Raw genomic sequence first — 27,842 nt, forward strand, 5'->3', positions numbered from 1 at the left:
AAATATCCTAATAAGAATGCCATGTCACTGACAGGCTAGAAACAGCATAGCATGAGAAGGAAAGCTATTCTTTCCATTTACTTTGTAGATAATCCATAGCTAACCTCCTATTTTAGACTGGACTCTGCATGCTTCACACTTGAAGTCCAATTAACTATTGTATCTCTTATAACAGAGAAGAAAATTGTACTATGTGTTTGCTGCATCAGCTCAGTATTCGATGAACACTGCAGGGAAATTTGCTAGTTCTGTAGGAAATGTGTTTTGTTTGTATTGTTTAATTCAGACCCAAGTGTCATTTCATTCTTTAAAGGGGTAAGAAAGGGGGAGGGCAAAAGGGGAGGAAGTCCTGCTTAATTTGTTGCATATGTTCCAATGTGTTATACAACTAAGTGTTCTATCCCAGAAAACTAAATGGACTGTGCCACAACAAACTCCGCAGAACTCAAACCAGAAAACAATCTGGCCACAAGCAAGTCAAATGATTCAGCGAAGCTTCCTCTCATATTATATATACACTTTACAAGCTACATTGTGTCCTTTCATATTCCAAGAGAAATACATCGTAGACACCAAACATACTGTACTTTTCCTTAAGAGGCTTCATCAAACCATATGTGCAGACACTTGAGATGATGACAGTGTTAAGCTTCCTAGGGTCCTAGAGTCAAAGAAATTCTGCTGCCCCCCACTGCTAAGTAAGTGAACTCCTTCCACAGGGGGCAACATCTGCCGATCAGTCATGGTTCCACTTGGTGAGGACCCCAAGAAACTTCCTTGGGAAGAAACAATTTTCTCAGGACTGGCAGCCAGTTTGGGGGATGTGGAAAAGTTATATCCATACAAAGCACAGGGACTGTGTAGTCTAAACGTATTGTAAGAGCCTTGGTGGGTTTGATTAGTGGTGAAGGCATTGCTTGATGGGGATGGCATGATGTACTGAAGCTGTGGCGACATCCCTGATATCTGCATAGATAAACCGGTTTGTGGGCAGCTGAATGCATCACCGTCATTGCCCGTCATAGACATGTTCACAGTTGTGCTACTTGACACACCCACATAAGAGGGAGTCCTTGGGGGTGCAAAGGTCTCACTGGTTTGGTTTGTGAGCCTGTTGTAGGTTTCAGCCAGAGAAGTGCTGTATCTGTTAAGGGTTAAGCCTGAGCGGGCACAAGCCGAATAGTCAGCTGGAGCAAGGCTACAGAGCTGGCTAGTGTTGGGACCCAGGTGGAAGGCAGGAGAAGAGCAAGGGGACCCAGGTAAGAGGTGAGGGTGGGTAGATGGAACTCCATTGCCAGGTCCCTGGAGTAAAGTAGAGGAGCCTGCATTTCCTGGAAGAGAATTTTAAAACATAAATAGCATACCAGAAAAGGTTAACGTCTTAGACTGTGTTTGATCAGCAATTGAAACCTGCGCTCTCCTGGTACTAAACACGATCAGTTTGGTACAAAGATTTTTGATAAATGTTACAAATATTATCCCTTCAAAATACACTAACTAAATACGGAATACAAGTTGGGACTGTGCAACCCTCTATACACCCAAGGTTACATCAAGGTTTGTTCTCCTATCGCACAGTTTAGTTATTTCAGTAGACACTGGAAGCAAATTGTCAGGGCTGAGGCTCTGGTGTTGCAAATTTCAACTCAGAATGTATCTTAATTCAAAATTATGAACCCTAGAAGAGTTTGCCCTGAATTATTTATAACCGGCCTGCCCTTTGGAGTGCATTTATAGCCTCGGGCTCAGTGTGTGTTACACATTCCCCTCTGCGCCTGATCTACAGAGGACAGGAGTCTGCTACAGCTAGGGAACTAACCCTTAAAGTTTAGCTCAAGCTGTAGAGGCTCAAGTATTGAAATGATTCCATGAAAATCAAGGCAGAATATTATGAAGTACACCTCTACCCCGATATAACGCAAACCGATATAACATGAATTTGGATATAACGCGGTAAAGCAGCGCTCCAGGGGGGCGGGGCTGCGCACTCTGGCGGATCAAAGCAAGTTCGATATAACGCGGTTTCACCTATAACGCAGTAAGATTTTTTGGCTCCCGAGGACAGCATTATATCGGGGTAGAGGTGTATTGCCTCATTCTTAAATCCTGATCATACAGCTATGTATAGACATGTCTGTACTGTACAATTTGTTGTAATTAGAAAGTCTGTGTTATTTCTGAACCATATACTTGAAGAACACAGGTGGGGAAATGAGTTGGAAAAAATGCACTAATTAATACAGCCCAAGAGAGCTGACAAGACTCCGAGAGTCTCCCTAGCTGCAGGAGAGCTTCCTGTTCTTAGTGGGTAGATCTCTCTCAGAAATGACCACATAAAGCTGATTTTAGCTTTCTGTAATCACCTAAACCAATGGCCCTTAGAGGGAGGAATCTACAACTCTTCCCCACTCAAGAGTCATATATGACAATTGGATAGCTTGGGAGTGATGTGAAGAAACACAAAGCAGTTTTTTCCCCAACACATTAATAGTTTTTCAAGACAGATATATGAGTAAAAATACCAGATTGCCAGTGAACTTTGTCTGCCTCCTCTTGTTCTGCCCACAGTCTGCATCGACTACCACCAGGCACTATGAGTCGCTCACAATCCCAACTTAAAATGTACCTATTTTTTCTCTCAGGCTGTGTCAACGTGCCCCCAATGTGGAGACAAGGTCTAACAATCAGGATACCATTCAGCAAAAGGATAAGTCTCAGCTCTGTAGTGGAGCTACTAGGCAAGGAGACAGAGGTATATTAGAGCTAAAATTTTGCCAGAAACCTAGCTTCCATTCTCACCATCTGTGAACAGCAATTGTAACTTCCACAGCCTGTGTGACCACCAGAGAAGGGGAGAGGAGAGGAACCAGAACTGTGAGTAAGTCATATATGGGAAGCAGGAAGTTTATTGATATGAGCACCCTGCTTTCAAAACAGCACTGTTACTTAAAAGTAAATAGGTAGTGTTGATCTGCCTCCTGGATAGATCAGCCTGGTAAGCAAGCAGCATAAACTGCCTTTGGGGGCTTATGTACTCAAGTATGTCCATAGTATGCAGTCAGCTTTCTATGGCAAGCCTCTCTCTCTCTCTCTCTCTCTCTCTCTCACACACACACACACACACACACACACACACACACACACACACACACACACACACACACACACACACACACACACACACACACACACACACACACTAGCCTTGCCAGAACTCAGCCAACCTGTCTGAAGTTTCACATGTATGATATTATGCTGGTCTACAGCTATTCTGGAAAGTTTGAGGCAAATAAAGCTGTGTGTTTTGGAAATCCGACGATTTAAAAAAAAGGAAGATGATTTCACTTCTTGAACACTCTCCTAGCCTTTTTTGGCTTTTTGTAACGTAAAATGGCTTGGCACAGAAACTCCAATTTTGTGTTTGGCCATGGCAAGGATTGGTGCCCGGGACTGTTTTTTTGTTTTATTAGAAGGTGGAGGAGGAAAGAGGCTAGTTATTAAAAGTGGTTTCTATGTATACTAGAGGCTCTGAGGATTTATTAACCCTTCCTGATGTGGATGAGACTGCCACAAAGGTTGAGGCGAGGGGACATGGTTGCATCAGGAAAGCACATGGCATGTGTGGGGAGGCATTGAAAGCAGCAAAAGAGATCTGGTTTGGGTGGGGAGGGATGAGACATACACTTGAACTCACAGAGAGATGGGTTGGGGGAGGAGAGGGGACCCAGGCCCAGAGGGTGATCTGCCTCTGCCCAAGAAGTTCCACTTTATGTGCCCCCTCCTCCACATAGCTCTCCCCACTATGGGGGAAGTGGGAGGCAGGAAACCATAAAAAGGGGTGTGGCCTACACAGTAGGCCAGAGAAAGCCACATGGAGAGAGGCAGTCTCTAGCTCTTTGCAAAGTCTGCTGGAGTCTCTAGGCAGTTGCTGAGCAGTTTTTCAGAATCTAAGGAGTTTCTCCAAGGGAAAGTTAGTGTTAAATTTGCCAATATCTATTAACTACTTCAGCACCCTCCTCCAGCCCACCCACACTTTTTTAAAGAAAACTAAAACCACACACAAGAGAGAGTCTGGAAATGCATGGTGAAAGTCACCTATAAACGAACTCTGCCCCTGCATCTCTGCCCAAGAGCAGCCAAGACCAAGAGACCATCCTGTCCTTAATAACTCACATCTTCAGCCACATTAGTGGCATTAAAACCAAGAACTGATTTAACTTGATAAGCTTACTCCTGTAGAAAAATTAAACGTCCGCTGCAGCAGCATTTAAACTGAAGTACCCTCACTTATACTGCCCTATCACAAGCTACTCCTGTCGACTTTTAAATTAACACCCTTATGCAGTCATTGGAAAGAGTCGGCTTTCTACTTCTTTTCTTCAAAGGGCACCACTCTCAGGACAATTCTCCAGACATATGGAATTTCAAATGCAAGTGTCATGATACTGCAAGATATTCAGCTACAAACCTCAGAAGGGCTGGACCAAAAGACAGACAACACATGCAGCAAAACGTCAGAGTAAGTGGGAAGACATGCATAGAATAGACACTTATCGCATAGACACAAAGTAGATAGCCACAAAATACAGTCTTTAGAGTCTATGAAAACCTCATTTAGCAAGAGTCCTTCACTAGAATATCTCCATTTTACAAGTAAGGTGTAACAGGTGCACAAGAGACGAAGTGGAATGGATCAAAATTACGGTAGTTTGGGTGATCTTTACTATGCACTTCCATATTTATTTTAAGTGTAGTCTTTATTTTGAAATTTCTGGGTAACATTTGTGGGTTTATTTGAGAGAACCTCAGTACTTTTCTTAGGGCTCCCCCACTTCTTAAAATATTCCCAACTTCAGTTCCAGTTTAATGAACGTTTGTTGTTATTGTTGTTGTTTTTTGAGGCAGGGCGAGGTTGGTTAGGGTTTTTGTGCTTAGTATACATATTAGTCTGGATTATTGTATTTGAGAGATTTAAAGGCTTAATCCTTGGTGAAAAGCAAATTAAGTACTGGGGAAATGTTCAAGTTAATACATAGCTGTGTCAGTAACAGTATATGACTCCCTTTTTATGATTACTGGCATAATGTTGTAGAACAGTGAATTTACTAAACCATTCTGTACTCGGTTTTAGAAGCTACAATAATAGATCTCTTTTGTCCTGTTCACTGCAAACCTGGTTAAATTAGCTTATTTCTATTTGTGAAAATAAAAAAAACATCATCTACATTTGGAGTTAAGCTTAGTTTTTCTGTAAATGATACACAAATCTAGTTTTTCATAAGGAGTGGTAGCACAATTTTATATTTAGACATTTTGCTTTTTCAGGACTACAAATAAGATTATTACCTTGTTTCGGGATCCCAGGTATATCTTCAAATGTAAGTGTCCTCAGTGAAGGTCTCCAGAATGCATAGGACTCCACTAAAGCTTCCAGTCCCATTCTAAATAGAACAAAAACACTACTATGTGAAAAGAATGATCTGTATTTGGCTTGTCACTTTTTGTAGCTAGTTCATCACTCAGTCTCACACATACTGTATGTTTCAGGGAAAAAAAATATTTTTAGAACAATGTTTCTCAGACTCTGGTCCATGGACCACCAGTGATCTGCCATGAACATGCTGGTGGTCGCAGAGAGCTGGCTGGTCCCATGGTGCTGGCTCTTCTTGTTTCCAGCTGCTAAATCACTTTTAAAAAACTGCTAGCAGTACCTTTAATAATTTCCTAATAGGACTTTTCCACAGAAGTCTGATTGCCAGAAGGACGATCTGCCATCTCACGTTAGAAGGAAAGTGATCCATAAAATGACTTATGTTAAAATGTGATTCAACACTCTCCTTGACTTTAGAAAATTGTACGTACAAGATGGGTGACTCATGGATGTGCTGCTCTTTTTGAGCCTGTTACTTGGCGCTATTGGGTAAAAAATATCTTTAGAAAATAGCTTCAAGAGTTTTCTCTCAGCCTTTATAAGTTTTTGAATGACAAATAGAAATAATTGTCTAACCAGCCATCTCATTGGATGTGCCACATACATTTATATAAATCAATTTGATCTTATACCTATATACAGGTCATTCTTTTTGTGCCACGAATTCACAAACAAAGCTACTATGTCAGCACCCTGGTATAATTTTGCTGCTAGTTTTGATTGTTACACTCATAAGGCTTGTTAAGTGTCGACATCGAGCACATACCACAAACAAATGCTTGCCTTTGAACAGCAACACTCTGTAAACTGGAAATATGCAAATAGTCCGATTTGAGGCCATCCACATTCTCTTCTGATATTGCTTTTTTCACACTGCAGTTCCAGCAGGATCACAGATATGTTGCAGGAAACAGTTATAAAGTATTTATTAGCTGAACCTGGACTAAAACATAGCCTTCATTTTCTGCAGTAATGGTGACTTTTCACTTCTAGTTAAAGTGGAGATAAAAGCCACCTCCTGGAGGAGTGTAGCCAAGGTGATAATTTATACAAGATGCCTTCGAACAATTTCCACATTTTATCACCACCCTAATTTATGCTATTAAATGGCCAAGTTTATTTAACAAAACAGTTATGTTTTTCCTGAAGTATTTAAAGAAAAGAAATTTTGGTACCTTCCTGAGGAAAAGATTTTTATAGGGTCAAACCTAAGGCCTAACTGAAGAATGAAACTACTCTCAGCACATAAATTCTGTTTCACTTTGCAAAAGTACAGAGGGTGCTTTTAAAGGGCAAGGCTACTGATCTTTATAAAGCAGCCTGTGAGACTGTAAATGACCTGAAAGGGAATATTTTTAATTAAACAGAATTGTTTTATGTAGTGTTACAGGGCAAGGTTATTGCAGCACAATATACAATTAAAATGCATCCAAAAGGAGAATGCAATGACACCACAGTATTTTAACTTTCGGGACAGACTATAATGCCTATATAAAAGACATACTATACAGTACTGTAGAAAATAAAGCCTTTACATTTAGATTCTTCAAAGAAAAAAAAACTTGCTGCAAAAAGAATTGAAAATATGAACCACATTCCCAAATGTATTTGGCCGTGTCCTTAGTGCATGTAAGTCAGCATAGGACTATTGATTTCAATGGAGCTACATCAGTTTGTAGCAGCTGAGGATCTGGCCCCTTCTACAGTAAGCTTCCCTATTGCAACAAAAGGGCATTTAGATTTGTATTTAAAGGCAGAATGAAACCATTTACAAAGAGGCCCTCTTCAGGCCCTCACAATTCCATCACGCTCTCCTTGTTCTGAATGACACTTTTCATTTAATGTCCACACAAAGAGCATTTAATTACGGTTTAAAACAAAAACAAAAACAACCAGGTCCCAATCCGGAAACAGGATCTGTGTGGCTGGGCCCCTGCAATCACACAGAACCTGAGGAAGGTCAATGGAGCTCTATCCATGCAAACCCAGTTGCAAGACTGGTCTCTAACTTATCCCCACCTTTGGATTTCAAAGTTCATCCCATCTTCCAAGGGAGTCTGTTGGAACATAAAGGGTGAAATCTGGCCTCACTGAAGTCAGTAGGAGTTTTGCTATTGATTGCAGTGGTATGAGGATTTTCTCCAAAGGCTTCTGTGCAGGGATTATTTATTTTGGGGTATTTGACACCCCCAAGAATAGTGTGAGTGCTAAGGATATATCAAATATACCATCAGATAGTCATTGAAGGAGTTCAGAAGCACATAGGGTGAATTTCTCTCTCTAATTAAATATATAGCATGGCATTCAGCAAATTTAATTTGCTTCTTCCTTAACTAACTCTATCTGGAAGTTAGTTGTTTACTCAATTCTAAGATAAAGGACTAAGTTCACCAAAGCTTTTCCAGACCTGAAGAAGAGCTCTGTCTCTCTCACCCACAGAAGATAGTCCAATAAAAGATAGTACCTCACCCACCTTGTCTCTCTAATATCCAGGGACCAACATGGTTACAACAACACTGCAAACATAAGTTCGCAACTGGCATATTCAGGCACAACTCCCTTCTGACAATGGAGTAGTGCCTATTTTGACCCAGCGCTGAGTTTGCCCAATTGTTTCTAATCAGAAAGACTCTTAATCCTTGACAGCAGCAGTGCTTGGTGTGAAAGTCTAAGATACTTTGTAGTTGATTCCTATCAGTCATCTCTCCCCTTGTATTATTAGTATTTATTATTAGTATTATCATAGCACTAGGGCTTCTGCCCTAGTCATGGCCCAGGACCCCACAGTGCTAGGTGTTGTAACGTTCATCTCCTCCTCTCCCAACATCATCCATTTAAAAAAAAATACTAATTTGCTCTTCAAAAGTGAATCTGAGCTCTTCTGCGATTTGCTGTGAGCCCAAAATGATCTCCAATGCTTCACCCTTCTACTAAAATAAAAGCTCAATAAACTGGCAGGCACACACTGAACATTTTTACCGACACAGTTTGTTCTCTTCTCTGGAAGGTCAGGTCATAAATACAGCACTTTTAGGAAACAAAATGCAAAGTGGTCACTGAAATTACTGCACTATGTGCAATACAATTAAATGCTTTCTTTTTCAGGTGGAAGGGTTTAGTATGCAATTCATAAAAGAATCACCATTCAGACAGTGTGCAAGTTTTCTTTTCATGTTCTATGTCCATAAGCTGCAGTGTATATTAGTACATGAATCAAGTTAAACAGTGAACCTTCAAGATTGTATACTAGTCATTACATGCACAGAATTTAGGTTTAATTCTATAACTCTAGGGCTAGCACTGGGACACCTAGTTCTTACAAGCTTGAAAGGTCTGTAAGAACAGAAACCCCTTTTTGTGTGCATGGTAACCATTCTTTAACAAATTGATTTTGTCACTGCAGACAAACCCATTTTTCCAAAGCTTACCTGTTACGTCCAGAATCTCTAAATCCTTTGGCAAATGGATTCCTATCAATCTTCAATCGAGTGATCTGTAAAGATAATAAAATAAAGTGATGGCAAAACTTCTACCAATTCAGTTTAAGTGATATGCATAGCAAATATACCCACCAAACCTGAGCTGTCATTGGAATTTTCCATTTTAATTCTGTTTAAGTATTATAAAAATTCAAGTGGATCTTTCTTCCCATTTGAATGTGTTTTTCTTTTTAACACAATAAATTAAGACCTAATCCCACAATCATTCTCTGCATACATCCCCCAAGGAAGTCAATGAGTGTTTATTTTACATCAAGACTGGTTGGGATTCTTGAAAGAAATTGTCTGGAAAATGTTGCTTCTTCAACTAAGACAGTGCATAGCCTCCTTGTCTGTGACAGAGTTACGTAAGATATATACAGGCAGAGAAGGAGATGTTGAATGAGAAAGATTTCTGTTAAGCGGCTATGCTCACATGTACATACTATAAACAAATGGAACACAAGAAAATAAAATACTTGTAATTTCTTTAAATCAACAAAATAGTTACCAAATAATGGTAGCCCATCAATCAGATGACTCTCCCCCTTTAAATGTATATTGCATCATTAAATCATTTTGCTTTCTACTTTCTGAAGAAAGTAGGCCATTAATAAGCACAAACTTTATATTTATATATACAAACATACACACAAACCAAAACATAATTGTGCTAAATTATTTAGAATGAATAAAACGTTACTAGACTAAATATGATGTCATTGTGTGCTATACTTAGACAAAGTGACTAGTGCAGAAGACTAGGAGTTGGGCAACCTGGGTTTTAATTTTGTCTCTGCAGCTCACTGTGTGAATTTGAATAGGTTGTTTATGGGCCAATCCTGCTCCTTTAAAAGTTAATGAAAGCTATGAATTACTAAATTAAAAACTAACTTCCCCTTTTACAACCTGGGGACATTAATACTTGACTAACATTGGAAAGTGTTTTGAAATCAGTGAGTGATAAGCACCTATGGGATTTTCAGAAGGGCCTATGTACCTATCTGCATTTTTAGGCAAACTATCTTTAAAAATCTGGCCTTCAGGCTACGTCTACACTACAGCCTATGTCAGCAAAATTTATGTCGCTCAGGGATGTGAATATTCCACCTCCCCAAGTGACATATGTTCCACCAACATAAGCGCTAGTGTGCACAGTGCTATGTTGGTGGGAGAGTGTCTTCCGTTGGCATAGAGCAGGGGTCGGCAACGTTTGGCACGCGGCTCGCCAGGGTAAGCACCCTGGCGGGCCGGGCCAGTTTTATTTACCTGCTGACGCGGCAGGTTCGGCCGATCGCGGCCCCCACTTGCCGCGGTTCGCCGTCCCAGGCCAATGGGGGTGTCGGGAAGCGGCGCGGGCGAGCGATGTGCTGGCCGCGGCTTCCCGCCGCCCCCATTGGCCCGGGACGGCGAGCCGCGTGCCAAACGTTGCCAACCCTGGCATAGAGCATCTTAAACGGACATGCTGCAGCGATGCAGCTGTGCCACTGCAGCGCTGTACGTGTAGACATGGCCTTAGTTTCTTTGGCCCAGATCCTCATAGGTATTTAGGCACCCAACTCCCATGGGAATTGTATCTCAATCCCTATCTGTAAAACAAGGATAGATCTTCTTATGTCCTCTCTAGTTAAACTGCAAGAATTTCAGGTCAAGAACCATCCCTTACTATGTACAGTGCCTTGCACACTGGCACTCCTGTCTCAGTTGTGGCATCTACATGCTACAGTGATACAAAAAGCTATTAAATATTTAGAGTATTAGACAAATGCCTTATTACTAAGTGATGAAATAAAAGTTTATCCTTTTCTTCTCTTGTACTTGTCTGACATATTCTGTAAAGCCAGTAAAATATTAACAAGAAAGCCAAAGTTACCTGTTGATTCTGGTATGCTGTTACAGTAGTGAAAACAGTTTCAGGAAAGGAGAATGCTTTGACGCCTTCTCCTGAAGGAATGGGCTTGACTGGAGACAGATCATCACCACAGTCTTTACGAATGACATGGACACGGGGCTGGTATTTGTGCATAGAATGAAGGATAATCTATACAAATGAAAACAAAGAAAAGGTAACATTTATTAGAAAGGATGCCCCGCTATTTCAATGCTAGTAGCATTTTGGAAAAAGATTATGGCATGTGTTGCTTATCATGCAATCTCCTGGAAATTAAGTTTTCTATAACTTATAATGGGTCTCATTACACTAATCTAATCATTATGTACTTACAACATTGCCATCCCTAAGCATTCAAAATTCATGAGTGAGGAACTCAAAAAATAATGAGTGGTGAAATGCTGGCCTCACTGAAGTCAATAGGAATTTTGCCATAGACTTCAGTGGGAATGGATTTCACCATATGAGATTTAAAAAAAATATCAGTTTGCTTTCTGGATTTTGAAACTTTAAGAAAATATTGAAAATGCTTCCAGTATGGTGGTGGTGGATTTGGTTGGTAGGTTTTTGTGACCATAAGGGCTAGAAACATACTTTGTTTGGATTTTATTTAAAATGAAAGCTGAGATTCTCATGACTCCAAGAGCAGTGGCTTTAAGAAAACCACCAAATGTCACAATTGCAAACGTTAGCAACTGTGTATTTACAGTATGTAAACAGATACAAGCAGCATTACTTATGCGTGAATAATAAATACACCCACCACAATATACACGTGTCAATTTAGGAAAAAGAACAATTCCCTTTACTAAGGATTTAGGCCCCGATCCTATAAAAATCTTATGAATATCAGTGCCTCAAATTAAAGACATCCATAATCATTTGTAGGATTGCGGCGGTATTTTTACATTTTGAAGGAGGCTTAAAACATAGATCTGTCCTTATGTTTTATTCCATTTCATTAAAGATAAACATACTTTTAATAAAGATTTCTTTTTTAAAAATCAGAAGCTTGGCAACTTTTGGAAGGTCTAATCAATAAATAAATCACCAGTCCCATAGCTACTGGCTTGCAGAAGCTTTCATCAAGATTCAAGAGCAACCTTTTTTAAATTTCCTGCTTCTTTAGCAGCCACAGAGTGCTTATGCAATCAGGCATCACAACATGGAGCCTTTAACTTCACCCAGCCTGAATAATGCCAAATACTATGAAACCTCATTTATCCAAATGAAATGGGGGACATTACATTAGCTTGGATAAACAAGGGTTGACTAGCCAGAGTACTTTTTAATACATTTAGTACTGGCTGGGGGACATGATCCTGTTTTGGATAAGCAAACTTTCTGGATAATCAAGGTTTTCATTATATTGCAACTGGGCTTTTTGACAATGACATCAGAAGAGCTCCAATAAATGACTTCAGACAGTCCCTTATGGATAGGGCCCTACCAAATTCTCGGCCATGAAAAACACGTCACAGACCATGAAATCTGGTCTCCCCCGTGAAATCTGGTCTTTTATGTGCTTTTACCCTATACTATACAGATTTCAGGGGGGGGGAGGGGAACCAGCGTTTCTCAAATTGGGGATCCTGCCCAAAAGGAAGTTGCAGGGGGGTCACCAGGTTATTTTAGGAGGGTTGCAGTATTGCCATCCTTACTTCTGTGCTGCCTTCAAAGCTTGGCAACTAAAGAGCGGTGACTGTCGTCCGGGCACCCAGCTCTGAAGGCAGTGCCCCCCCCATCAGCAGCACAGAAATAAGTGTGGCAATACCATACCATGCCACCCTTACTTCTGCGTTGCTGCTTTCAGAGCTGGAGAGTTGGAGAGTGGCAGCTGCTGAGGGCCGAGATCTGCAGGCAGCAGCGCAGAAGTAAGGGTGGCAAAACCATACCATGCCAACCTTACTTCTGTGCTGTGGCTGGCAATGGCTCTGCTTTCAGAGCTGGGCTCCTGGCCAGCAACTCTGAAGGCAGTACCGGCACCAGCTGCAGTGCAGAAGTAAGGGTAGCCGTACCACAACCCACTCTACAATAACTTTGTGACCCCCCGACAACTCCTTCTTGGGTCAGGATCCCTACAATTACCACACTGTGAAATTTCAGATTTAAATAGCTGAAATCATGAAATTTACGATTTTAAAAATCCTATGACTATGAAATTGACCAAAATGGACCGTGAATTTGGTAGGGCCCTACCTATGGTTATTCTAATTCAAGGTGACTTCCCCAGCTTCTATAGCCTCACATAGAGCAAAAGGCTATATACTGGCTTCGTTGAATTGAGTGTTTAAATATCTCTTCCAACAATCTTTCCAGAGTTTTTCTGTTGGAAAAATTTCTATAAAAGAAGAATTAGCAGGTGAATAACAGCAAAAGTATGATCTTGCATTCCTTGCACACCCTAAATACCTGATGATGTAAGAGAGTAATGGGTGCATTAAGAATGCAGGATCAAGCTAAAACTATACATTAACGCTCCAATTGCCCATTGCCCTGCACCTTGCCTAGTCATTTACACCAGTATAATTGAATATAAATTGCTTTTCTACTATTCTGATTAGGCAGAAGTTTACACACACACACACACACACACAGCCTTTGTACTGGGTTAAATGACTACACAAGGTGCAGGGCAATGGTGAAGTGGGCCCAAGACATTGCCAATTTAATAAGCAAATAACTAAATCACACCTCTCCCTGAAAATCTGTTACCCTCTATTGTTGTTAGTAATGCTATCACAGATTGATTAGAGAAAAAAAACCTCTATGTTTTCAGTTTGCTTCCTCTGTGCATTTAATAGCACTGAGTAGACCGGCTCTACTCTATTGTCCCTGGAGAATCAGTCAGTTTCTCCTGTTTGTGTGGGTCTTTTAAAAAGCAGGAAACATGCAAAACACAAAAAATGGCCAAGGAATTAACATTACCTTGAACTTATTTTTTTAAGTTGGCTGCATACCTTTAAAAATTCATTACACAGCATGACCCAGTCAACGACACCCATCTCAGACAATTCCATTCTTTATTTAAGATAATTAAACTCAAATTGACAAGCAGATCAGTACAGTATTTGGGTTTAACAAAATATTGGTTCATTTCCTTTAGATCCAGGCCTTGGTCCACCCTGTGAATGGGAGTAAGGAAGTCCAAGGCAGGCAAGCCATTTCTGTGACTTGAAGAGTCCCAATCTCCCTCCCAGACTGCTCTAGGGACAGTGCAACAACCCAAACTGCAATTGCACTGACAGTCCAGCTCTTAGAAAGCAAGATGGCTTTCCACACACTTTAATTTTACTTCCAGAATAGCTCATCTTAAATATTAATATCGCATTGTTAGGATTTTTTTAAATAATGACTATGTTAATAGTTTGTTCACACTCTCTTCCCTTTTGTTCCTCCTTAGGCTCATTGTTCTTGGATTGATTACCCATGAAGGTCTTCAGCTTCCTGATCATCCTACGTAAACAAATATTTTAATGGAACCATGAGAAGAGGCACAGTGGCCTGTGACGGCAGGTGGCTATCAGTGTACCATGGCATCATTTCTCTGGGGGTGCTATCATTTCTTGCAGCATTTAAGTTTTCATTTTAAATTACTTAAGTGTCTTCCCCTATAGTGGTGAGGATCTTGTTCTTAATGTGGAACGACACAAAGAACAAAACAACAGCACCGAAGAACAAACCTTGGCCCTATCAGTGACTACAGCTGGCCCTAAACACAAGGGAAGCCACTGTTACTGCTCCACGGGCATGCACGCCATGCAGAAGGCCCTTGCTGCAACTCCCCTTTTCCATACAAAGTGACAGTGCCGGGCAACAGCTGATGGACGCACAGCTACACATGACATTTTTTGTAGCAGGGACTTTCTTTTTAAGGAGTGTTTATGGAATGCCTGCCACAATGGAGCCCAATGACGGGAGCCTTACGCATAACCAAAAGACAATCAATAACACCAGCACAACAGGGGTCCTCCCCCCTTGCCCTGCAGCCTAGAGGCACAAGGAACACAGCCACTTTTCTCCTAGCTGCCAGGTTCCTTTTCCCACATCTCGAAAACCAAGCCAAGCAACCAAGCCAAAACCCTTTGTGCAAAGCTCATTTATTCAGGCTTTGGAGGTGGGGAGAAACATTTGGGGCTATGACATGTGAACTGCCCCCTATCACCTTCACAAAACCTAGCAATGCAAATTTAAATGTCAACATTTTCAACTTTTCACTGCAGGTAATTTTAACAAAAAATCTACAGCTACTCTGAACTTGTGAAGGTGGGCAGAGCAATGGCCTGCCTCCACCTGCAATCTGACCCCTGCATTACAGAGGGGAGAAAATAGACAAGTTTAATTCAATTTAAATACCGCAGATGGGACTCTATTTTGAACTAGGAGTTAAAACAAGTTACTCTGTATCAAAAGTAGTTAGTGGAAGAATGTCAAAAATATTTAATTTTTTCCCATTGAAATCTCAATAAAAAGGGTGTGAAAATTTCAACCAGTTCTAATCAAAGAGGATCGATCTTACCTGGGACCCTCTATTCCAGAGACTGCAGGGGAGAGGGGCTAGTATAAGAAAGAGGAAGTATGTATGTGTGATGAGTGCAACATGTTTGTCTATCTGTGTCAGTCGTAAAATGAAGATTTCCTTTTCATCATCATAAAATCTCTAATTAATGATACTGATGTCTTTGCAAGGGATGGCATTATAACCCAGTGTCTCAGTGGAGATTACTGCCCTGTATAATTTAAGATGCGTTACCTTTTGAAAGCAGTCTGCAACAAATTAACTGGGTGACTCCCATTAAGTCCGCAAGCATCACATTGAAAATGTATCTTTATAAATTTCACCTGACCCTCCAGTTGTTCCACATGCAAAATTCACATGGGGATTCTACGTGCAAAACCACTTCAAGATCTGGTCCATGTGTCTGTTTATACAACATTACTATAAAAGTGGGAAGACAAGGACTCCCAATCAAAATGCTGATGACAACATTAGCACACCGGAATGTTTACAGGAAGTGTTCAAACGGAAAGTGAGTGGCCCTAAAATATTAAGAAATATAGCCTTGTTCAGTTCTAAACAAAGGGCTAAAATTGGGGCAGGCACTGTCACTTACTGTCATTCTGTACAGGGCCCTGGCCTTGCTGGCCATTCGTCACTTCCACAACATAAATGTTTACTAATAATACTAACTTGTCCTTAGTTCACATATGTAGCCCCAACTCACATGAATGTGAGTTACACATACAGCTTGAGGATAGTTGGACACCTGGGTTAGTATTTTAACATGCCCCGTAAAAATGTGTAACGTTGACTTTAGAGTATTTTACGTATTTACTTAGTGTCATTGATTAGTTGCAACAGCAAGCAACTTTGTGAAATGTGACTGGCCCTGCTGCCAGGGCCAGTAAGTTAGTACTACAGTGTACATTAAGGGCCCCAACTCGTCTCACACTACTGTCATTCCATGGAGGTCAATGGAGTTACGTTGCTGAAGGATCAGAATCAAGCCCCAGAACACTAGTGGAGAAACTTGTGTGTAAACTGGCCATACTTAGGTGTTTGGAAAGAGCAAAATCAACAGGGTATCAAAATGGAGAACTGGACACATGTAAAATATGTTCAGAGGCAAAGGCTGAGGGCTAAATTCTGTCTCTCCTTACATGACCCTCAAGAAGTGAGTGGGGAGCAGAACTGTAGAAGCCAAGTGGAGGTTCCTCCAAGCCATTCTGCCTGAGCAAAAGCATAAAATCCACCAAAATTAAGGGATGTGAGGAAAGAAGATTCAGACCTTGAATATAAAAAATAATATTTTGGGATGTTGCATGGGCCTGACTGCTAGCTCTTCTTATCTAACACCCCTCTTCTTCACCACCACGCAGAGAAAAGTGGGGCATTCCCATTTATATGAAACATCATTATTTCTTATATTCATCACAAAATATGCAATTATTCCTTTTCCATTATTGCTGGAGGCCTCCAGAGGCTCCACAGCCATTTCAATTCTGCATTCCATGCTACTCAAAAAGAAAAAATTGACCCATTGAGATAGACACGTCTCTGCTTTCTGTTTTTGCCTTTTCTGATAACAGTGAGTGTTCGTAATTTCCCAGATTTTAGAAATATGAATTTTGCAACCAACCTTCTATTGTCTTTTTAAAACAAAAAAAACTTAAATTTCCATTTTGCTTTTATTTTGGGAGTGGGGGGATGTTGTAGTTCTGAATCAGTTCAATGTGTCTTGAATCTCTGTAGAAGAATACTACTTGGCTAGCTTCCAATCTGAAGCTTTAATAAATAAAGAGTGCTCCAGTAATTTTAAATTTCTCTGCACCATGAATAAGAATATGCTGCAAACACTGTGGATTTCAGCTCAGGGGGAAGAAAGCCTGAAATGTGGCCTTGCACAATATAGTATAGTATATACTTGCACTATATTGTGCAAGGCCAATATAGCATATAGCATACAGTACAGTAAATACAGTAATTTGACTCTTTGTCCATCTTCAAGATTAAATCTTGAGCCCCAGTCCTACAACTGATAGCACATGGGCAGACTGCTGTGTCCATGTGTAGCCTCACTGAAGTCAATGGTTACAACAATCTGCCTGAACGGTTAGCTCTGTCTACTCTTGGAGGTAGGGGTGTGATTCCCAGCTCACCTACACATACTCTCTATAGCTCTCATGGAACTAGCACGTTAAAAACTATAGTGTAGCCATGGTAACATAGGGCAGCGGTGAGGGATGGCATTGGCTAACTGCCTTGAGTACAAACCGGTCTGCACCTCATGAATACGTACTTGGGGCAGCTAGGTCAGGCTGTCGCTTGTTTCTGGCCAGGCTACCAACGCTATACTACTATTTTTAGCACACAGTGCGAGTATGTCTACACGAGCTGGGAATCACACTACTGACCTCAAGTGTAGACATAGCCTATCAGTTGTAGAATTGGAGTCTTCCAGAATTACAGCTCTCTTCGCTTTTTAAGCACTTCAATAAAATGTTGGTGCAACCCGTTCACATTAATTGCAGATGCACAAGTAATCCCACTGAAACCCATGGAACTTCTCATGCTGAGTAACATTTATTCATTCCAGGATTGCAGAATCAGACCCCCCAGATCATAATCCACAAATAAAGAGTGTAAATATTGGGGGGAGGTGTTAAATCCTAAATAGAAATACTGTTAATTCAAAACCTTTTATGGACATATCTACAGTGAAACAGCAATCTAACTCCTGCAACATCTGACAATAACATACTATGAATCTTTCTTGCAACTGAGTGGGAAAAAATAGTTGCTCATACCTATGTAACATAAACAAAGGATAGGCAAAGAACTGAAAAAAGAGTGCAGAGATAAAGAACAGGGCTTAACACAGCAGAGTTATTGGACCAGATTTATCCCTAGTGCAAATCCATTATTTAATTAGTTATGAATTGGTCCCATCACTTTACTACCCCCTCCCATGTAGGGACATTCAGCGTGGGCTGTACTAATCCACCTGGAACCCTGATTTCACTGCTCCCTTACCCAACCTGGCTAGGTTACAGCTAGCTCAGTAAATCCACCCAAGCTGCAGTCACACCCTAAGATTGCAGTACAGACATACCTTACAGACACATATTTTCTTTAGAGAAAATGGAGGTGCTTGTAGAATTTACAATTGGGACCAGGTTCTCACACTATTCTGCAAGCAGCGGTCACATTGACTTCAATGGGAAATGTGCACAGAAGAAAAGTGCTGATAGCTATATATAGCATCTTTGCATACAGTGCTAGGGGTATTCCATTTTATTCCTTTTCGTGACTGAGGAATCATCCTATTTAATAAGTCTGGCCACTTTAGAGTCAATGGAACCCACATCCGGTCTCCGACTTGTCACTCAAGTTCTTAAAACTCCAGACACTTTGAGTTCAATGTTCCCTTTGAAAGAAAGCCAACATTTGCCATTTATTACTGGATTTGTCAAAAGTAAAGACTTCATCCTGTCTAAAAACAATTCTTGTTTTTTAATTATTTCCTAAGGTGTCAAGTACAACTATTTTAGGGATTGTTGGAAAGACTCTGGCTTACATCTGTCATGTTTCAACAGTTTTCAAGAGAAAAGGAAATATGAATATAAACACATTTTGTCACATTAGATAATGTCATAACTAAACAATTCAGAGCTTGCAAACAGAACACTCATACTGCAGCAGTCTGCCAGCTTTTTCAGAAGTAATGAGCCTCAGCTGTGAAAGGGTCTTGCTTCATAAGGTATGTAATAAATCATTATCAGAGTGAACCCAGCTCCCATGTTGTTCATTTTGGAGTGCAATTATTAACACCTCATGGGATTTCACACAAATGTTTAGGTTAAAAAAAACAGTTAAATGTACTTTTTATTCACATAAACTTATTACATATTACTAATATTTATTCTCACTACTTGTGAGTTTAAGCACACTTTTTTGATAAAAACTGAAATTGCAAGATAGATAGATATGGTGGTAAAATATACGAGCAATTTTGTACTTTTACTTTAGTTAGTTCAGTCTTGCACAATTCTACTTACCCTGGGGTCTTATATTTTTGAGGGGCAAATACACTAGCATCCATTTTTAAAAAATCATCAATCAATTATCAAAGCAAAAGAACAAGCAGATTTTGTATGTGTGCTGGTCAATTTTTATGAAGCTTTGCAAGGCTGAGTTCATTCTTGTCAACAGGAAGATACACGTCATAAAATCTTTACGTGATGACTGATGTGCTAGTTTGTAATATTGTAAGACACGGGATACTCACATGCCCTTGATCGTCCAGCTCGTTGTTTGTAAGTTTCAGTTTGTCAAAGCTGATCACTTGCCTCATCCAGGTCTCCCCTGAGGCGGGTGAATCAGGGTGAATATAAACACGAGGAGGTACTGGTGAATCAGCATTCCCGGCCACCATCCACTTCGAACTATGGTAAACATACCTATGAAAAGAAGCCCAACATCTGTCAGAATGAAATTGGAAATAATTCATCAGGATGATTTATATTGATATAGCAGGACTTCGTACATACAGCACGCGTCAATCTACAAATGTTGAGGGACAATAATTACAATGGATCTAGTCACAATATCCCAGAGAGAAGTGATCATTTTTCCAACAGAAAAAGAAAAAGAGGGAAAACACAACTTAAAAGAAGTCTATAAAAATAGCTAGGAAATTCAACTGCGATTTGAGAGATAAAGGGCAAGTAATCAATATAAACAAAGTCACAGCATTTTGGGAAGCCTTCTCTCTCACCACTGTCAAGATTATCTTAATAGCTGCACTAACAAACACAGTAGTCTTCTTTGCTGCAAATAAAATGTTTAATTTACTTTCATTTCAACATTCAATTTTCAGTTGCTGCAAACAACTGAGTTACAAAATATTAGCAAAAGTATCTACAATAGACAGGACCAAATTCTGCTTTCATTTAGAGCCTTAACCAACTCCCATTAAAGCCAGTTGCTGTCTTTCCACTGACCACCAGTTACGCTGGCATAGATCCATTGATCTCAATGGCATCACTCTGGATGGGCTCCAGTGTAACAGAGCAAAATCTGGCCCTTAATTTATACAATGACATAAACAACTCTTTACATGACTCACTTAGCATGTTGTTTCTAACATGAAACAGTCCACAAATAAAACTATTCCAGATACAACACATCTTGCGACAATGAAAAAGAGAATGAAATTAAAATGAGAGAATTTCTGTGAGAACCATATTGATCTTCTTGACAGTACCACAGAAATATTTAAATAAAAAACCCACATCCTATTATGTTTCTTTTTATATAAAAAAAAAATAAACAAAGTCATTCTGCAGTAAAAGTATCTTATCCTTCAGTAAAAATATCTTATTCTGAATTCAGCTATTTTGCAGGACAATTATTTTTTTTTAAAACCCACTAATTAAAAACTGTGCAAATAATATGTCTGATAGGCATGCACTCTTCAGAAAAAAGAGCAATTCCCTTAGCAAAAAAAAAAATAAACAGTTCGATTTAATTTTAAGAAATGTCTTTCAACACTTTCACCTGGTATGTCTCTTTGTACGGGTCTCCTCTTTAAGAGAAAAAAGAATATGCAACATTATCAATAGTGGAAACAAAATTATTCATTACAAATATGTATGGATGTAAATCATATCAAGCCATCAATTATGAAATGATATGTACTTTCTTGTGATTCCTTCTGGTGGAGAAATATCCTCTGCCTAAATCATACAGTTTGTTATATCTTTTAATATTTTTATCTGATTTATTATTATTTTTAATTTGTGAATGAATTAGATTTAATATTTTCTTTACCTATTTTAAGGTGTGAACATTACAAACTGTACTTCATTAAATTTATTTAAAATATTTTAAAACAATACCTAACTTTTCAGATAAGGTTTAATTTTGCTAAGTTTAAATATAAATTATCCTCAGCTGACACCATTTCAGTTAAAGTTTCATCATTTACTTCAAGGGGAGTAGGATTGGGCCCAGTGTACAACTGTTATAGTATCTCTTTGCTGTTCAGATGTTCAGGGCAGGCAGTTTGTAAAGTATCAAGCACAGTAATGGGACTAAAATAATAATCAGTATAAAAGAATACATCCACTGCATAAGAGCCTTGCTTATAGAAAAGTGAAATCAGGTAAAAGTAATACCACCATTTACCAAGAAGATAAAATAAATATAATACTAAATTCTTAACAAAAATATGTGTGTGCCAACCATGAAATTGCTGCATTTTATATATGATAACATGAGCTGAATTTGTTGGGTTTTTTTTTTAATTAATAGTCAGCAGTGCAGACAGCAAGGACTATAATAATACATATATATTTAAAATGAAAGAGACACATTCATTGTTAAAACTACTAATATTTAATATGAATTTCCTCATTTGAATATCAGAATTTTTAACTCTATTCAAGTCCTGACATAAAGATTGCTGTTTATAAAGATCTGAAACTACATGCTCACAGTACTGTGTAAATTTACATTTCTGTTATGACCAGTTGACAAAGTCTTAATTTGGACCCAAATCAGCATAAAGATTTTCCATTTTAATTGAACTGCTCTAACCCAGAGAAAACCTGTTTCAGTTTGTTGTGACATAATCCAAAAACAAACAAACAAACAAAAAAAACCCACCAGACAACCACTATATGAATTGTTCTCAGTGTTTATATTGGTCACCTTGCTGAAAATTTCTCTGTAAACAAAACTAAAATTGTCATAAATGTGCCTGTGGAAGGAGGAAATTACAGTTAATGATTTTAGTAACACAAGAAATGTAGTTCAGACTCAGTGTTGGTATGGTGAGAAAAAAGTATTCCTTGAGAGTAAGTCTGTTCAGCTTGATCTTCTTTCCCTATATTAAAGTTTCATAGTTCTACAATTAAACCTATGGCAAATAGATTTACTGAATTGTTCTAACCATGGGTTGAAATAACCAAAATTATAATATGTAAGGGTCCAATCCTGCTCCTACTGAACCACTTGGTAAAAATTTTCTCTTGACTTTAATGGCAAATAAGGTCAGGCCCTTGATTCATAAAGTTTCTAAACATGCTAATAGTAATTATTGTGGGCCTAAACCCGCAAACATTCCATCAGACCAGTAGTCCAATAGACATAGGACTACTTGCTTAGCCCAGGACTGCTCTGGTAAGAGTTCACATAAATGTGACCCTTCTTTGAAGTGTTAAAGAAATAATTAGCATAACTGGTCATTCATTAATAAATATATTCTTTAAAATATGAAGTTTCATAGCCAGAAATGCCATTAATTCATTCAAATCAAAATCACTAAAGATACCTACCTGCTATCCCTTTTTAATCTGAATCCATAACACAAGGAGCAGCATTTATCATAAATCCATTTGAACCATAATTCAAGAACATTTAAATGCTTTACATTTTAATGTAGTGTCACTAGAATATATAATTTTAATATTTATTTATTCATAGGAAATAACTACAAAGTGACACAAAGTGGATGTATGTAGCCATGGACTAGGAACAAAATACATTAAAAATTTCTCTTTGCCGGGGCTAAATTGCAGTCTGTAAAAGCGAAAAAATTGACTGCTCAGCTATTGAACATAAGCCTAATGTAGAAAGCACTTCAATAAAAACTGCAGTTGTTCTTGCATACTTGACACAACAACTTATTTTTATGCACTGAGATGAAAATAGAAATTTGGAAGAGCGTTAAACTCTACCTTCTGTTGATATATATTTGATTAATATTCTCTGCCAACAGCCGTATCTGTATGGTTTGCATCACAAGCTTTGTGTTTTACAATTACTGTACCTGTATCTTTTGTTATCCACTGGCACAATGTCCATGGCAATGTAATATTGCTGATGTGGGTCTAAACCTGAGATCTTCACTCTCATTGCGGGGAACATCCGCCTGAACATAGAAAAAGGGAGGTCATTTTAATATGAAACGGATTTGGGAACAGTTGTACAGCAAAGTAACCAGTTTGTGAGTACCCCCTCCCTAATACAGAGAAGTCTGTAAGAGTCTTTTTTGATCATTATGGCCACATAGCCACGAAATGGTCCATTTGATAGGTCACAACAGATTTTTAAAGTGCATTTTTGCTGAACAATGCTTCATATGTTTTGTGATACATTTTGAGAGTACAAATATCACCATTTCATTTCAACTTTATTGTTAAATAGTAAGTCATTTTGTTTTGAGACTTTATTTTCACTACATATGCATTTAAAACCTGCTAGACAGTTACTAGACATATATTACATGAGATGCGCAAGTAACAGTTCTTATCAAGCAAGATCACAACCTACAGAAATTTAAATTGTCAGATGAGTACTGACAGCAGCAAAGGGTTTGTCACTTATATATCAGCAAATTATACCATTAAAGACATGGTGATATACATATAAAACAAGGATGCAGTTATAAAACTCAATGTGCCATGCTAGAACCAAACAATATGTTCCTTATTCAGAAGGGACTTACGGTTTGCAACATGCTAAAGGTGAAGTCCATGAGTTGTTCTATGTTTGAAAGGTATAGTAAAACATCTTTATTGAAAGCAGAAACCAAAGTACGAAGTATGTTTATAAATAAGTTCATAATTTAGATCATTTGGTGTCCAAAAGTGGAATAGTTAACTAATGTGGAGATTTTAGATAAAAAAAATCATGTCTCAATTCAGTGTGTGTTTGACACTTGCCTTTTAGATGAAAAGTTCATTCTGAAGGGCAAAAATAAGAAACTTTACAATGACTAGTTAATTGCATATTAATAAAATATTTTTTTCTTATTACATAAATCCAAATGCCATCCAAATTAAATTCTGTGTTTTCTGTTGTTCTAAACAATTAGCGAAATTAAAATTGTAGAAGGAAAAAATATATGTTATTTCTATAATTTCTAAATAAACAGCAGGGTGAAACTGTCTTGGCTAACTCGCTCTTACTGTTATTTCAGTGCACCTGTAAGATAAAAAAGGAAAATCTTTGACTGGACCCTCAAGACAAATGTTGCTTTGTGCTAGTTAAGACTGCATTTCAATCATTAATAAAGCCTTGCTGAAAATGGAGAAGGTAGCATATGGATTCAATCAAATATGTTTTTGTAATTTCTAATAAGTTCAGATATTTTTATACTAGCCAGGTTTTTGCCATGTGTATCCATTGGAAAGGGGGGAAAGTTTATTTTAGAAGAATACAACATTCATAGACTTCATCCTAATGAACAGGAAACCTAAAACTCCACATGCTCCTGTGCCCATCTAAAATTATTGTGATCTACGTAGCTCATAAATCAATTTGCTTTATCCACTTTGATGTATTTGCAGATTTTAGACTGTGCATGTCATCTGTATAGTTATTATAAATTAGCTGTCCAAAACAGCATAAAAAAATCTGGCTTCTGCAGCATCAGATTTTGTATTTGATTAACATGAATGAACAACGTGATATTATGAAACAATGTGTTTATCCACCTGAAGGAGAGCATAGCATAAATCAGGAGGGCAGTTAGAATATCCTGTCTCATTTGTACTCAGTCTGATCTTCCTTTATCAATGGACTTCGGAATTAATTTTAGCCATATTAACCGCCTTAGAAACTCCAGCTTTCCCTAGTTCCAAGAAACAACAGGGGTACCAAGAAAAAGAAAAATGTGCCTGTCCTGCAACTGTAAATTAGACCAGAGACTAGAAATTAATAAGCCAGTTTATACTATTAATTTGTTGTATTTATGAGTGTGGGGTGGAAATGACTAATAAACTATTGCTTTCTTCGGGGACCCGTGCACTAACGCGCTGCCTGCGGGAAAATGGGCCTCAACTCTTCAGTTTTCCCATCGCGATTTGATCGTGATGTGGTAGTGCCGTCTGAATTCGATTACTGCTAAGCAACTTCTCCCTCCGCGGTACTGCTGCGCCCACCCAGCGGTGCGGCACCTGGGTGCTGGCTTTCTGCGTCTCTCCTGCGGTGCAGCAGAACAGCCCGGCGCAGAAGGGTACCTTTGCCCTAGTGCATTTGCCCCAGAAGGGGGAACTAGATAAGTGCGCGCGGCGCCTTTTTACCTTCCTGCCTTGGTGATGATCATCTCGGTGCCGATCTCATGGAAGCGCTTCCACAGCTCGGCTCCCTGCAGATCTACCCGGGGCGCTTGCGGGGTTGGTGGAGGGGAACCGGCCCTAGACCCCTTGGGGGAGCCGCCGGGCGACACTGGCGGGGACCCTCCTAGGAAACTCTCCTCGCAGCTGCCTGGAATGAGAGCCGGGCGGAAGGGAAGCAGAGGAGAGTGTCAGGCAGAGAGCAGCAGGGCCCGGGATCTCCGCAGCTCCCAGGGACTTTGGAGCGCCTCGCTCTTCCATGGACGGAGAAGAGCCCGGGGAAGGGCTGCTGGGTCCAGCCCTTGTCCCAAAAACAACAGAGAAAGAGCAAGTCAAAAGTCTCCCCACGCCACCCACTGCAGCGAGAGGAGAGGCAGCGAGAGGCCTGGAGCATCTCCCGGGCCTCTGCAAGACGCCCGCACTCTCCCGGCCCAGCGCGCGTCCCTCCCAGCGTTTACACACAGCGCGGTCGTAGCTCTCGGGGCCGAGGCCCTCCTGGCCCTCCCGTGGCAGGGGGCCCAGCGCCGAGCTACGCGGCCTGTGCAAGTGCGGGGTGAAAAATCAGCCGCGATCACGTGCAGAGTTTGGCCCTGGAGTTCAAAGCTGATAACAGACGCCGGAGGGGTGTCTTTTAAACAGCAACCATACCCCCAGACAGGGCTCTCCGTGGGACCTGGCAGCACAGCGTCAGGGCTAAACACCAGCATGCAGCAAACCCCTGGCACCGAGAACGCATCGGGCTGATTGTTTTCCTGGTGCTGCTGGGGCAGAGCGAGCCAGGCCATTTGCGCTGCTTTTTGCGGGCTTGCGGGAAATGAATTAGCGTCGCAACGTTAACTGCAGATTTCGTTGGACATTTGATTTCAGCTCTGCAGAGTTTGCCCTTCTCTGGCATATTAATGCACCGTTTTTTTTAACTGACACGAATCCCCGTTGTTCCTCGCCTCGGCTCTTTCACGTCTAGTATTAGGGTTAGGGTGTTGTTAGCCTGAAATGCAGTTGTCAAAAATACCAGGGAAAGGAACTTTTAAATTAACATGATCGCCCCGCACCAGACCCTTGGTTTCCCCGAATGCCTGGAGAAGGTTAATTAACACATCTCCGCTCTGACAGATATTTTACTACCAGCTCATTGGCGGGCGGGATTTTTGCCCCACGGTGTTAAAGAGAAAAAATAATCAGGGGAGGGGAGGAAAGTGTTGGATCCGGAGCCAAGCCGGGTTCAAAGGGGAAGAGGAGAGAGGAAAGAAACTTGAAAAGCTGTCAGAAGAGTGAGCCTCCAAAACAGCAAGAGGGCAAAGCCAGCAGTGACTGACCCGGCGCAGGAGGGTTTACGCCAAGCAAAGATGAGCCACGCCGGGGTTCGGCTCTGGGACAGAATCGGCCCCCGCCCCTTCTCAGTGTGCCCGGTGTGGGGGGCCAGCGGCTGCTTTGACAGCTTGCGCGGGGTGGCAGGTTTGTCCCGGCCCCGCTGCAGCGCCCAGCGCGGTGGGATGGGAGCGGGGAGGAGACTCACCGGCGGGTCCCCGGACGCCGCAGCTCAGCTCCAGCTCGCCGCAGCTCCTGCCAGGCGCCGATACTGCCCCAGCGTGGGGCTGCAACGGGGCGCTTTCGGCGCCCTCGCTGGAGCCCTTTTGGCAGCCGCTGCCCGCTTCTTCCGCCGCCGCCGCCGGCTCCTCCTCGCCGCCCAGCTTGCGGCGCTTCGGCTGCTTGTGCTGCTGCTTCTCGGCTCCAATCAGCGCCTCTACCGAGAAGGCGTGAGCCTTGAGACTCATCGCGGTGCCGGGCGAGGGTCGCCGCTTCTCTGCCATGCCCGGCGCGCACACCTCCCCGCCCTAGACCCCGCTCATAGACACGCAACGGGCCCCTGGCCAAAGCCGCGCCGCGCTGCAGCGCCCGGCCTGAGCGGAGTCTCGCTCCCTGCCGCCCTCCCGATCCCCCAGGCGAGGGGCGCGGGGTTCTCCAAGCCCTGCTTTTGCAATGCCAGGGATCAGCCAAGTTTGTCTAAACTAGTCCCGTTTGCAGAGGCGCTGTTCCTCCCCCTCCTCCTCCTCCGAGCTCTGCCTCGTCTGACGGGCCAGGCAGGACTGACATGGGGAACAAACGCTCTGCGGACACAAATTAGGGCTTGTAATTGAAATTTGTTGCCTTGATCTGTCAGCACTTCCAAGCAGGAGACCGGTGGGAAAGAACTCGCTCATTAGTGTCAATAAAGTGACTGGGGCTGGGCGGAGCCAGGGGGATTGTGTCAATCAAACCATGTGCGGGCCAATCAGAAATTGGGGATTATCTCGAGCCCGGTCCTTCTTCCTTACAAGGTTATAAAAGTGCAGGGTGTGGGGGAACCCAACGTGTTGCTCTCTGACTCCAGAATTCACCCCCTTCGTTCCCCCTCCGGGCGTGTCAGTCACAGCCC

General features: G+C 40.9%; 1 protein-coding gene across 1 annotated transcript; it reads right to left on the reverse strand.

Moving 5' to 3' along the window:
• Positions 1-606: 606 nt before the first annotated feature.
• Positions 607-27,237, reverse strand: TBX18 (T-box transcription factor 18). The gene is made up of 8 exons (XM_065401343.1): positions 26,943-27,237; positions 25,394-25,577; positions 23,137-23,238; positions 19,591-19,762; positions 10,784-10,951; positions 8,860-8,924; positions 5,347-5,441; positions 607-1,331 (listed from the first exon to the last, which is right to left on the reverse strand). Exons 1-8 carry the CDS (start codon positions 27,235-27,237, stop codon positions 607-609), a joined length of 1,806 nt encoding a protein of 601 aa, XP_065257415.1.
• Between the last annotated feature and the right edge of the window lie 605 nt (positions 27,238-27,842).

Source organism: Emys orbicularis, chromosome 3 (assembly GCF_028017835.1).
Source record: "Emys orbicularis isolate rEmyOrb1 chromosome 3, rEmyOrb1.hap1, whole genome shotgun sequence".
Taxonomy (NCBI): domain Eukaryota; kingdom Metazoa; phylum Chordata; order Testudines; family Emydidae; genus Emys; species Emys orbicularis.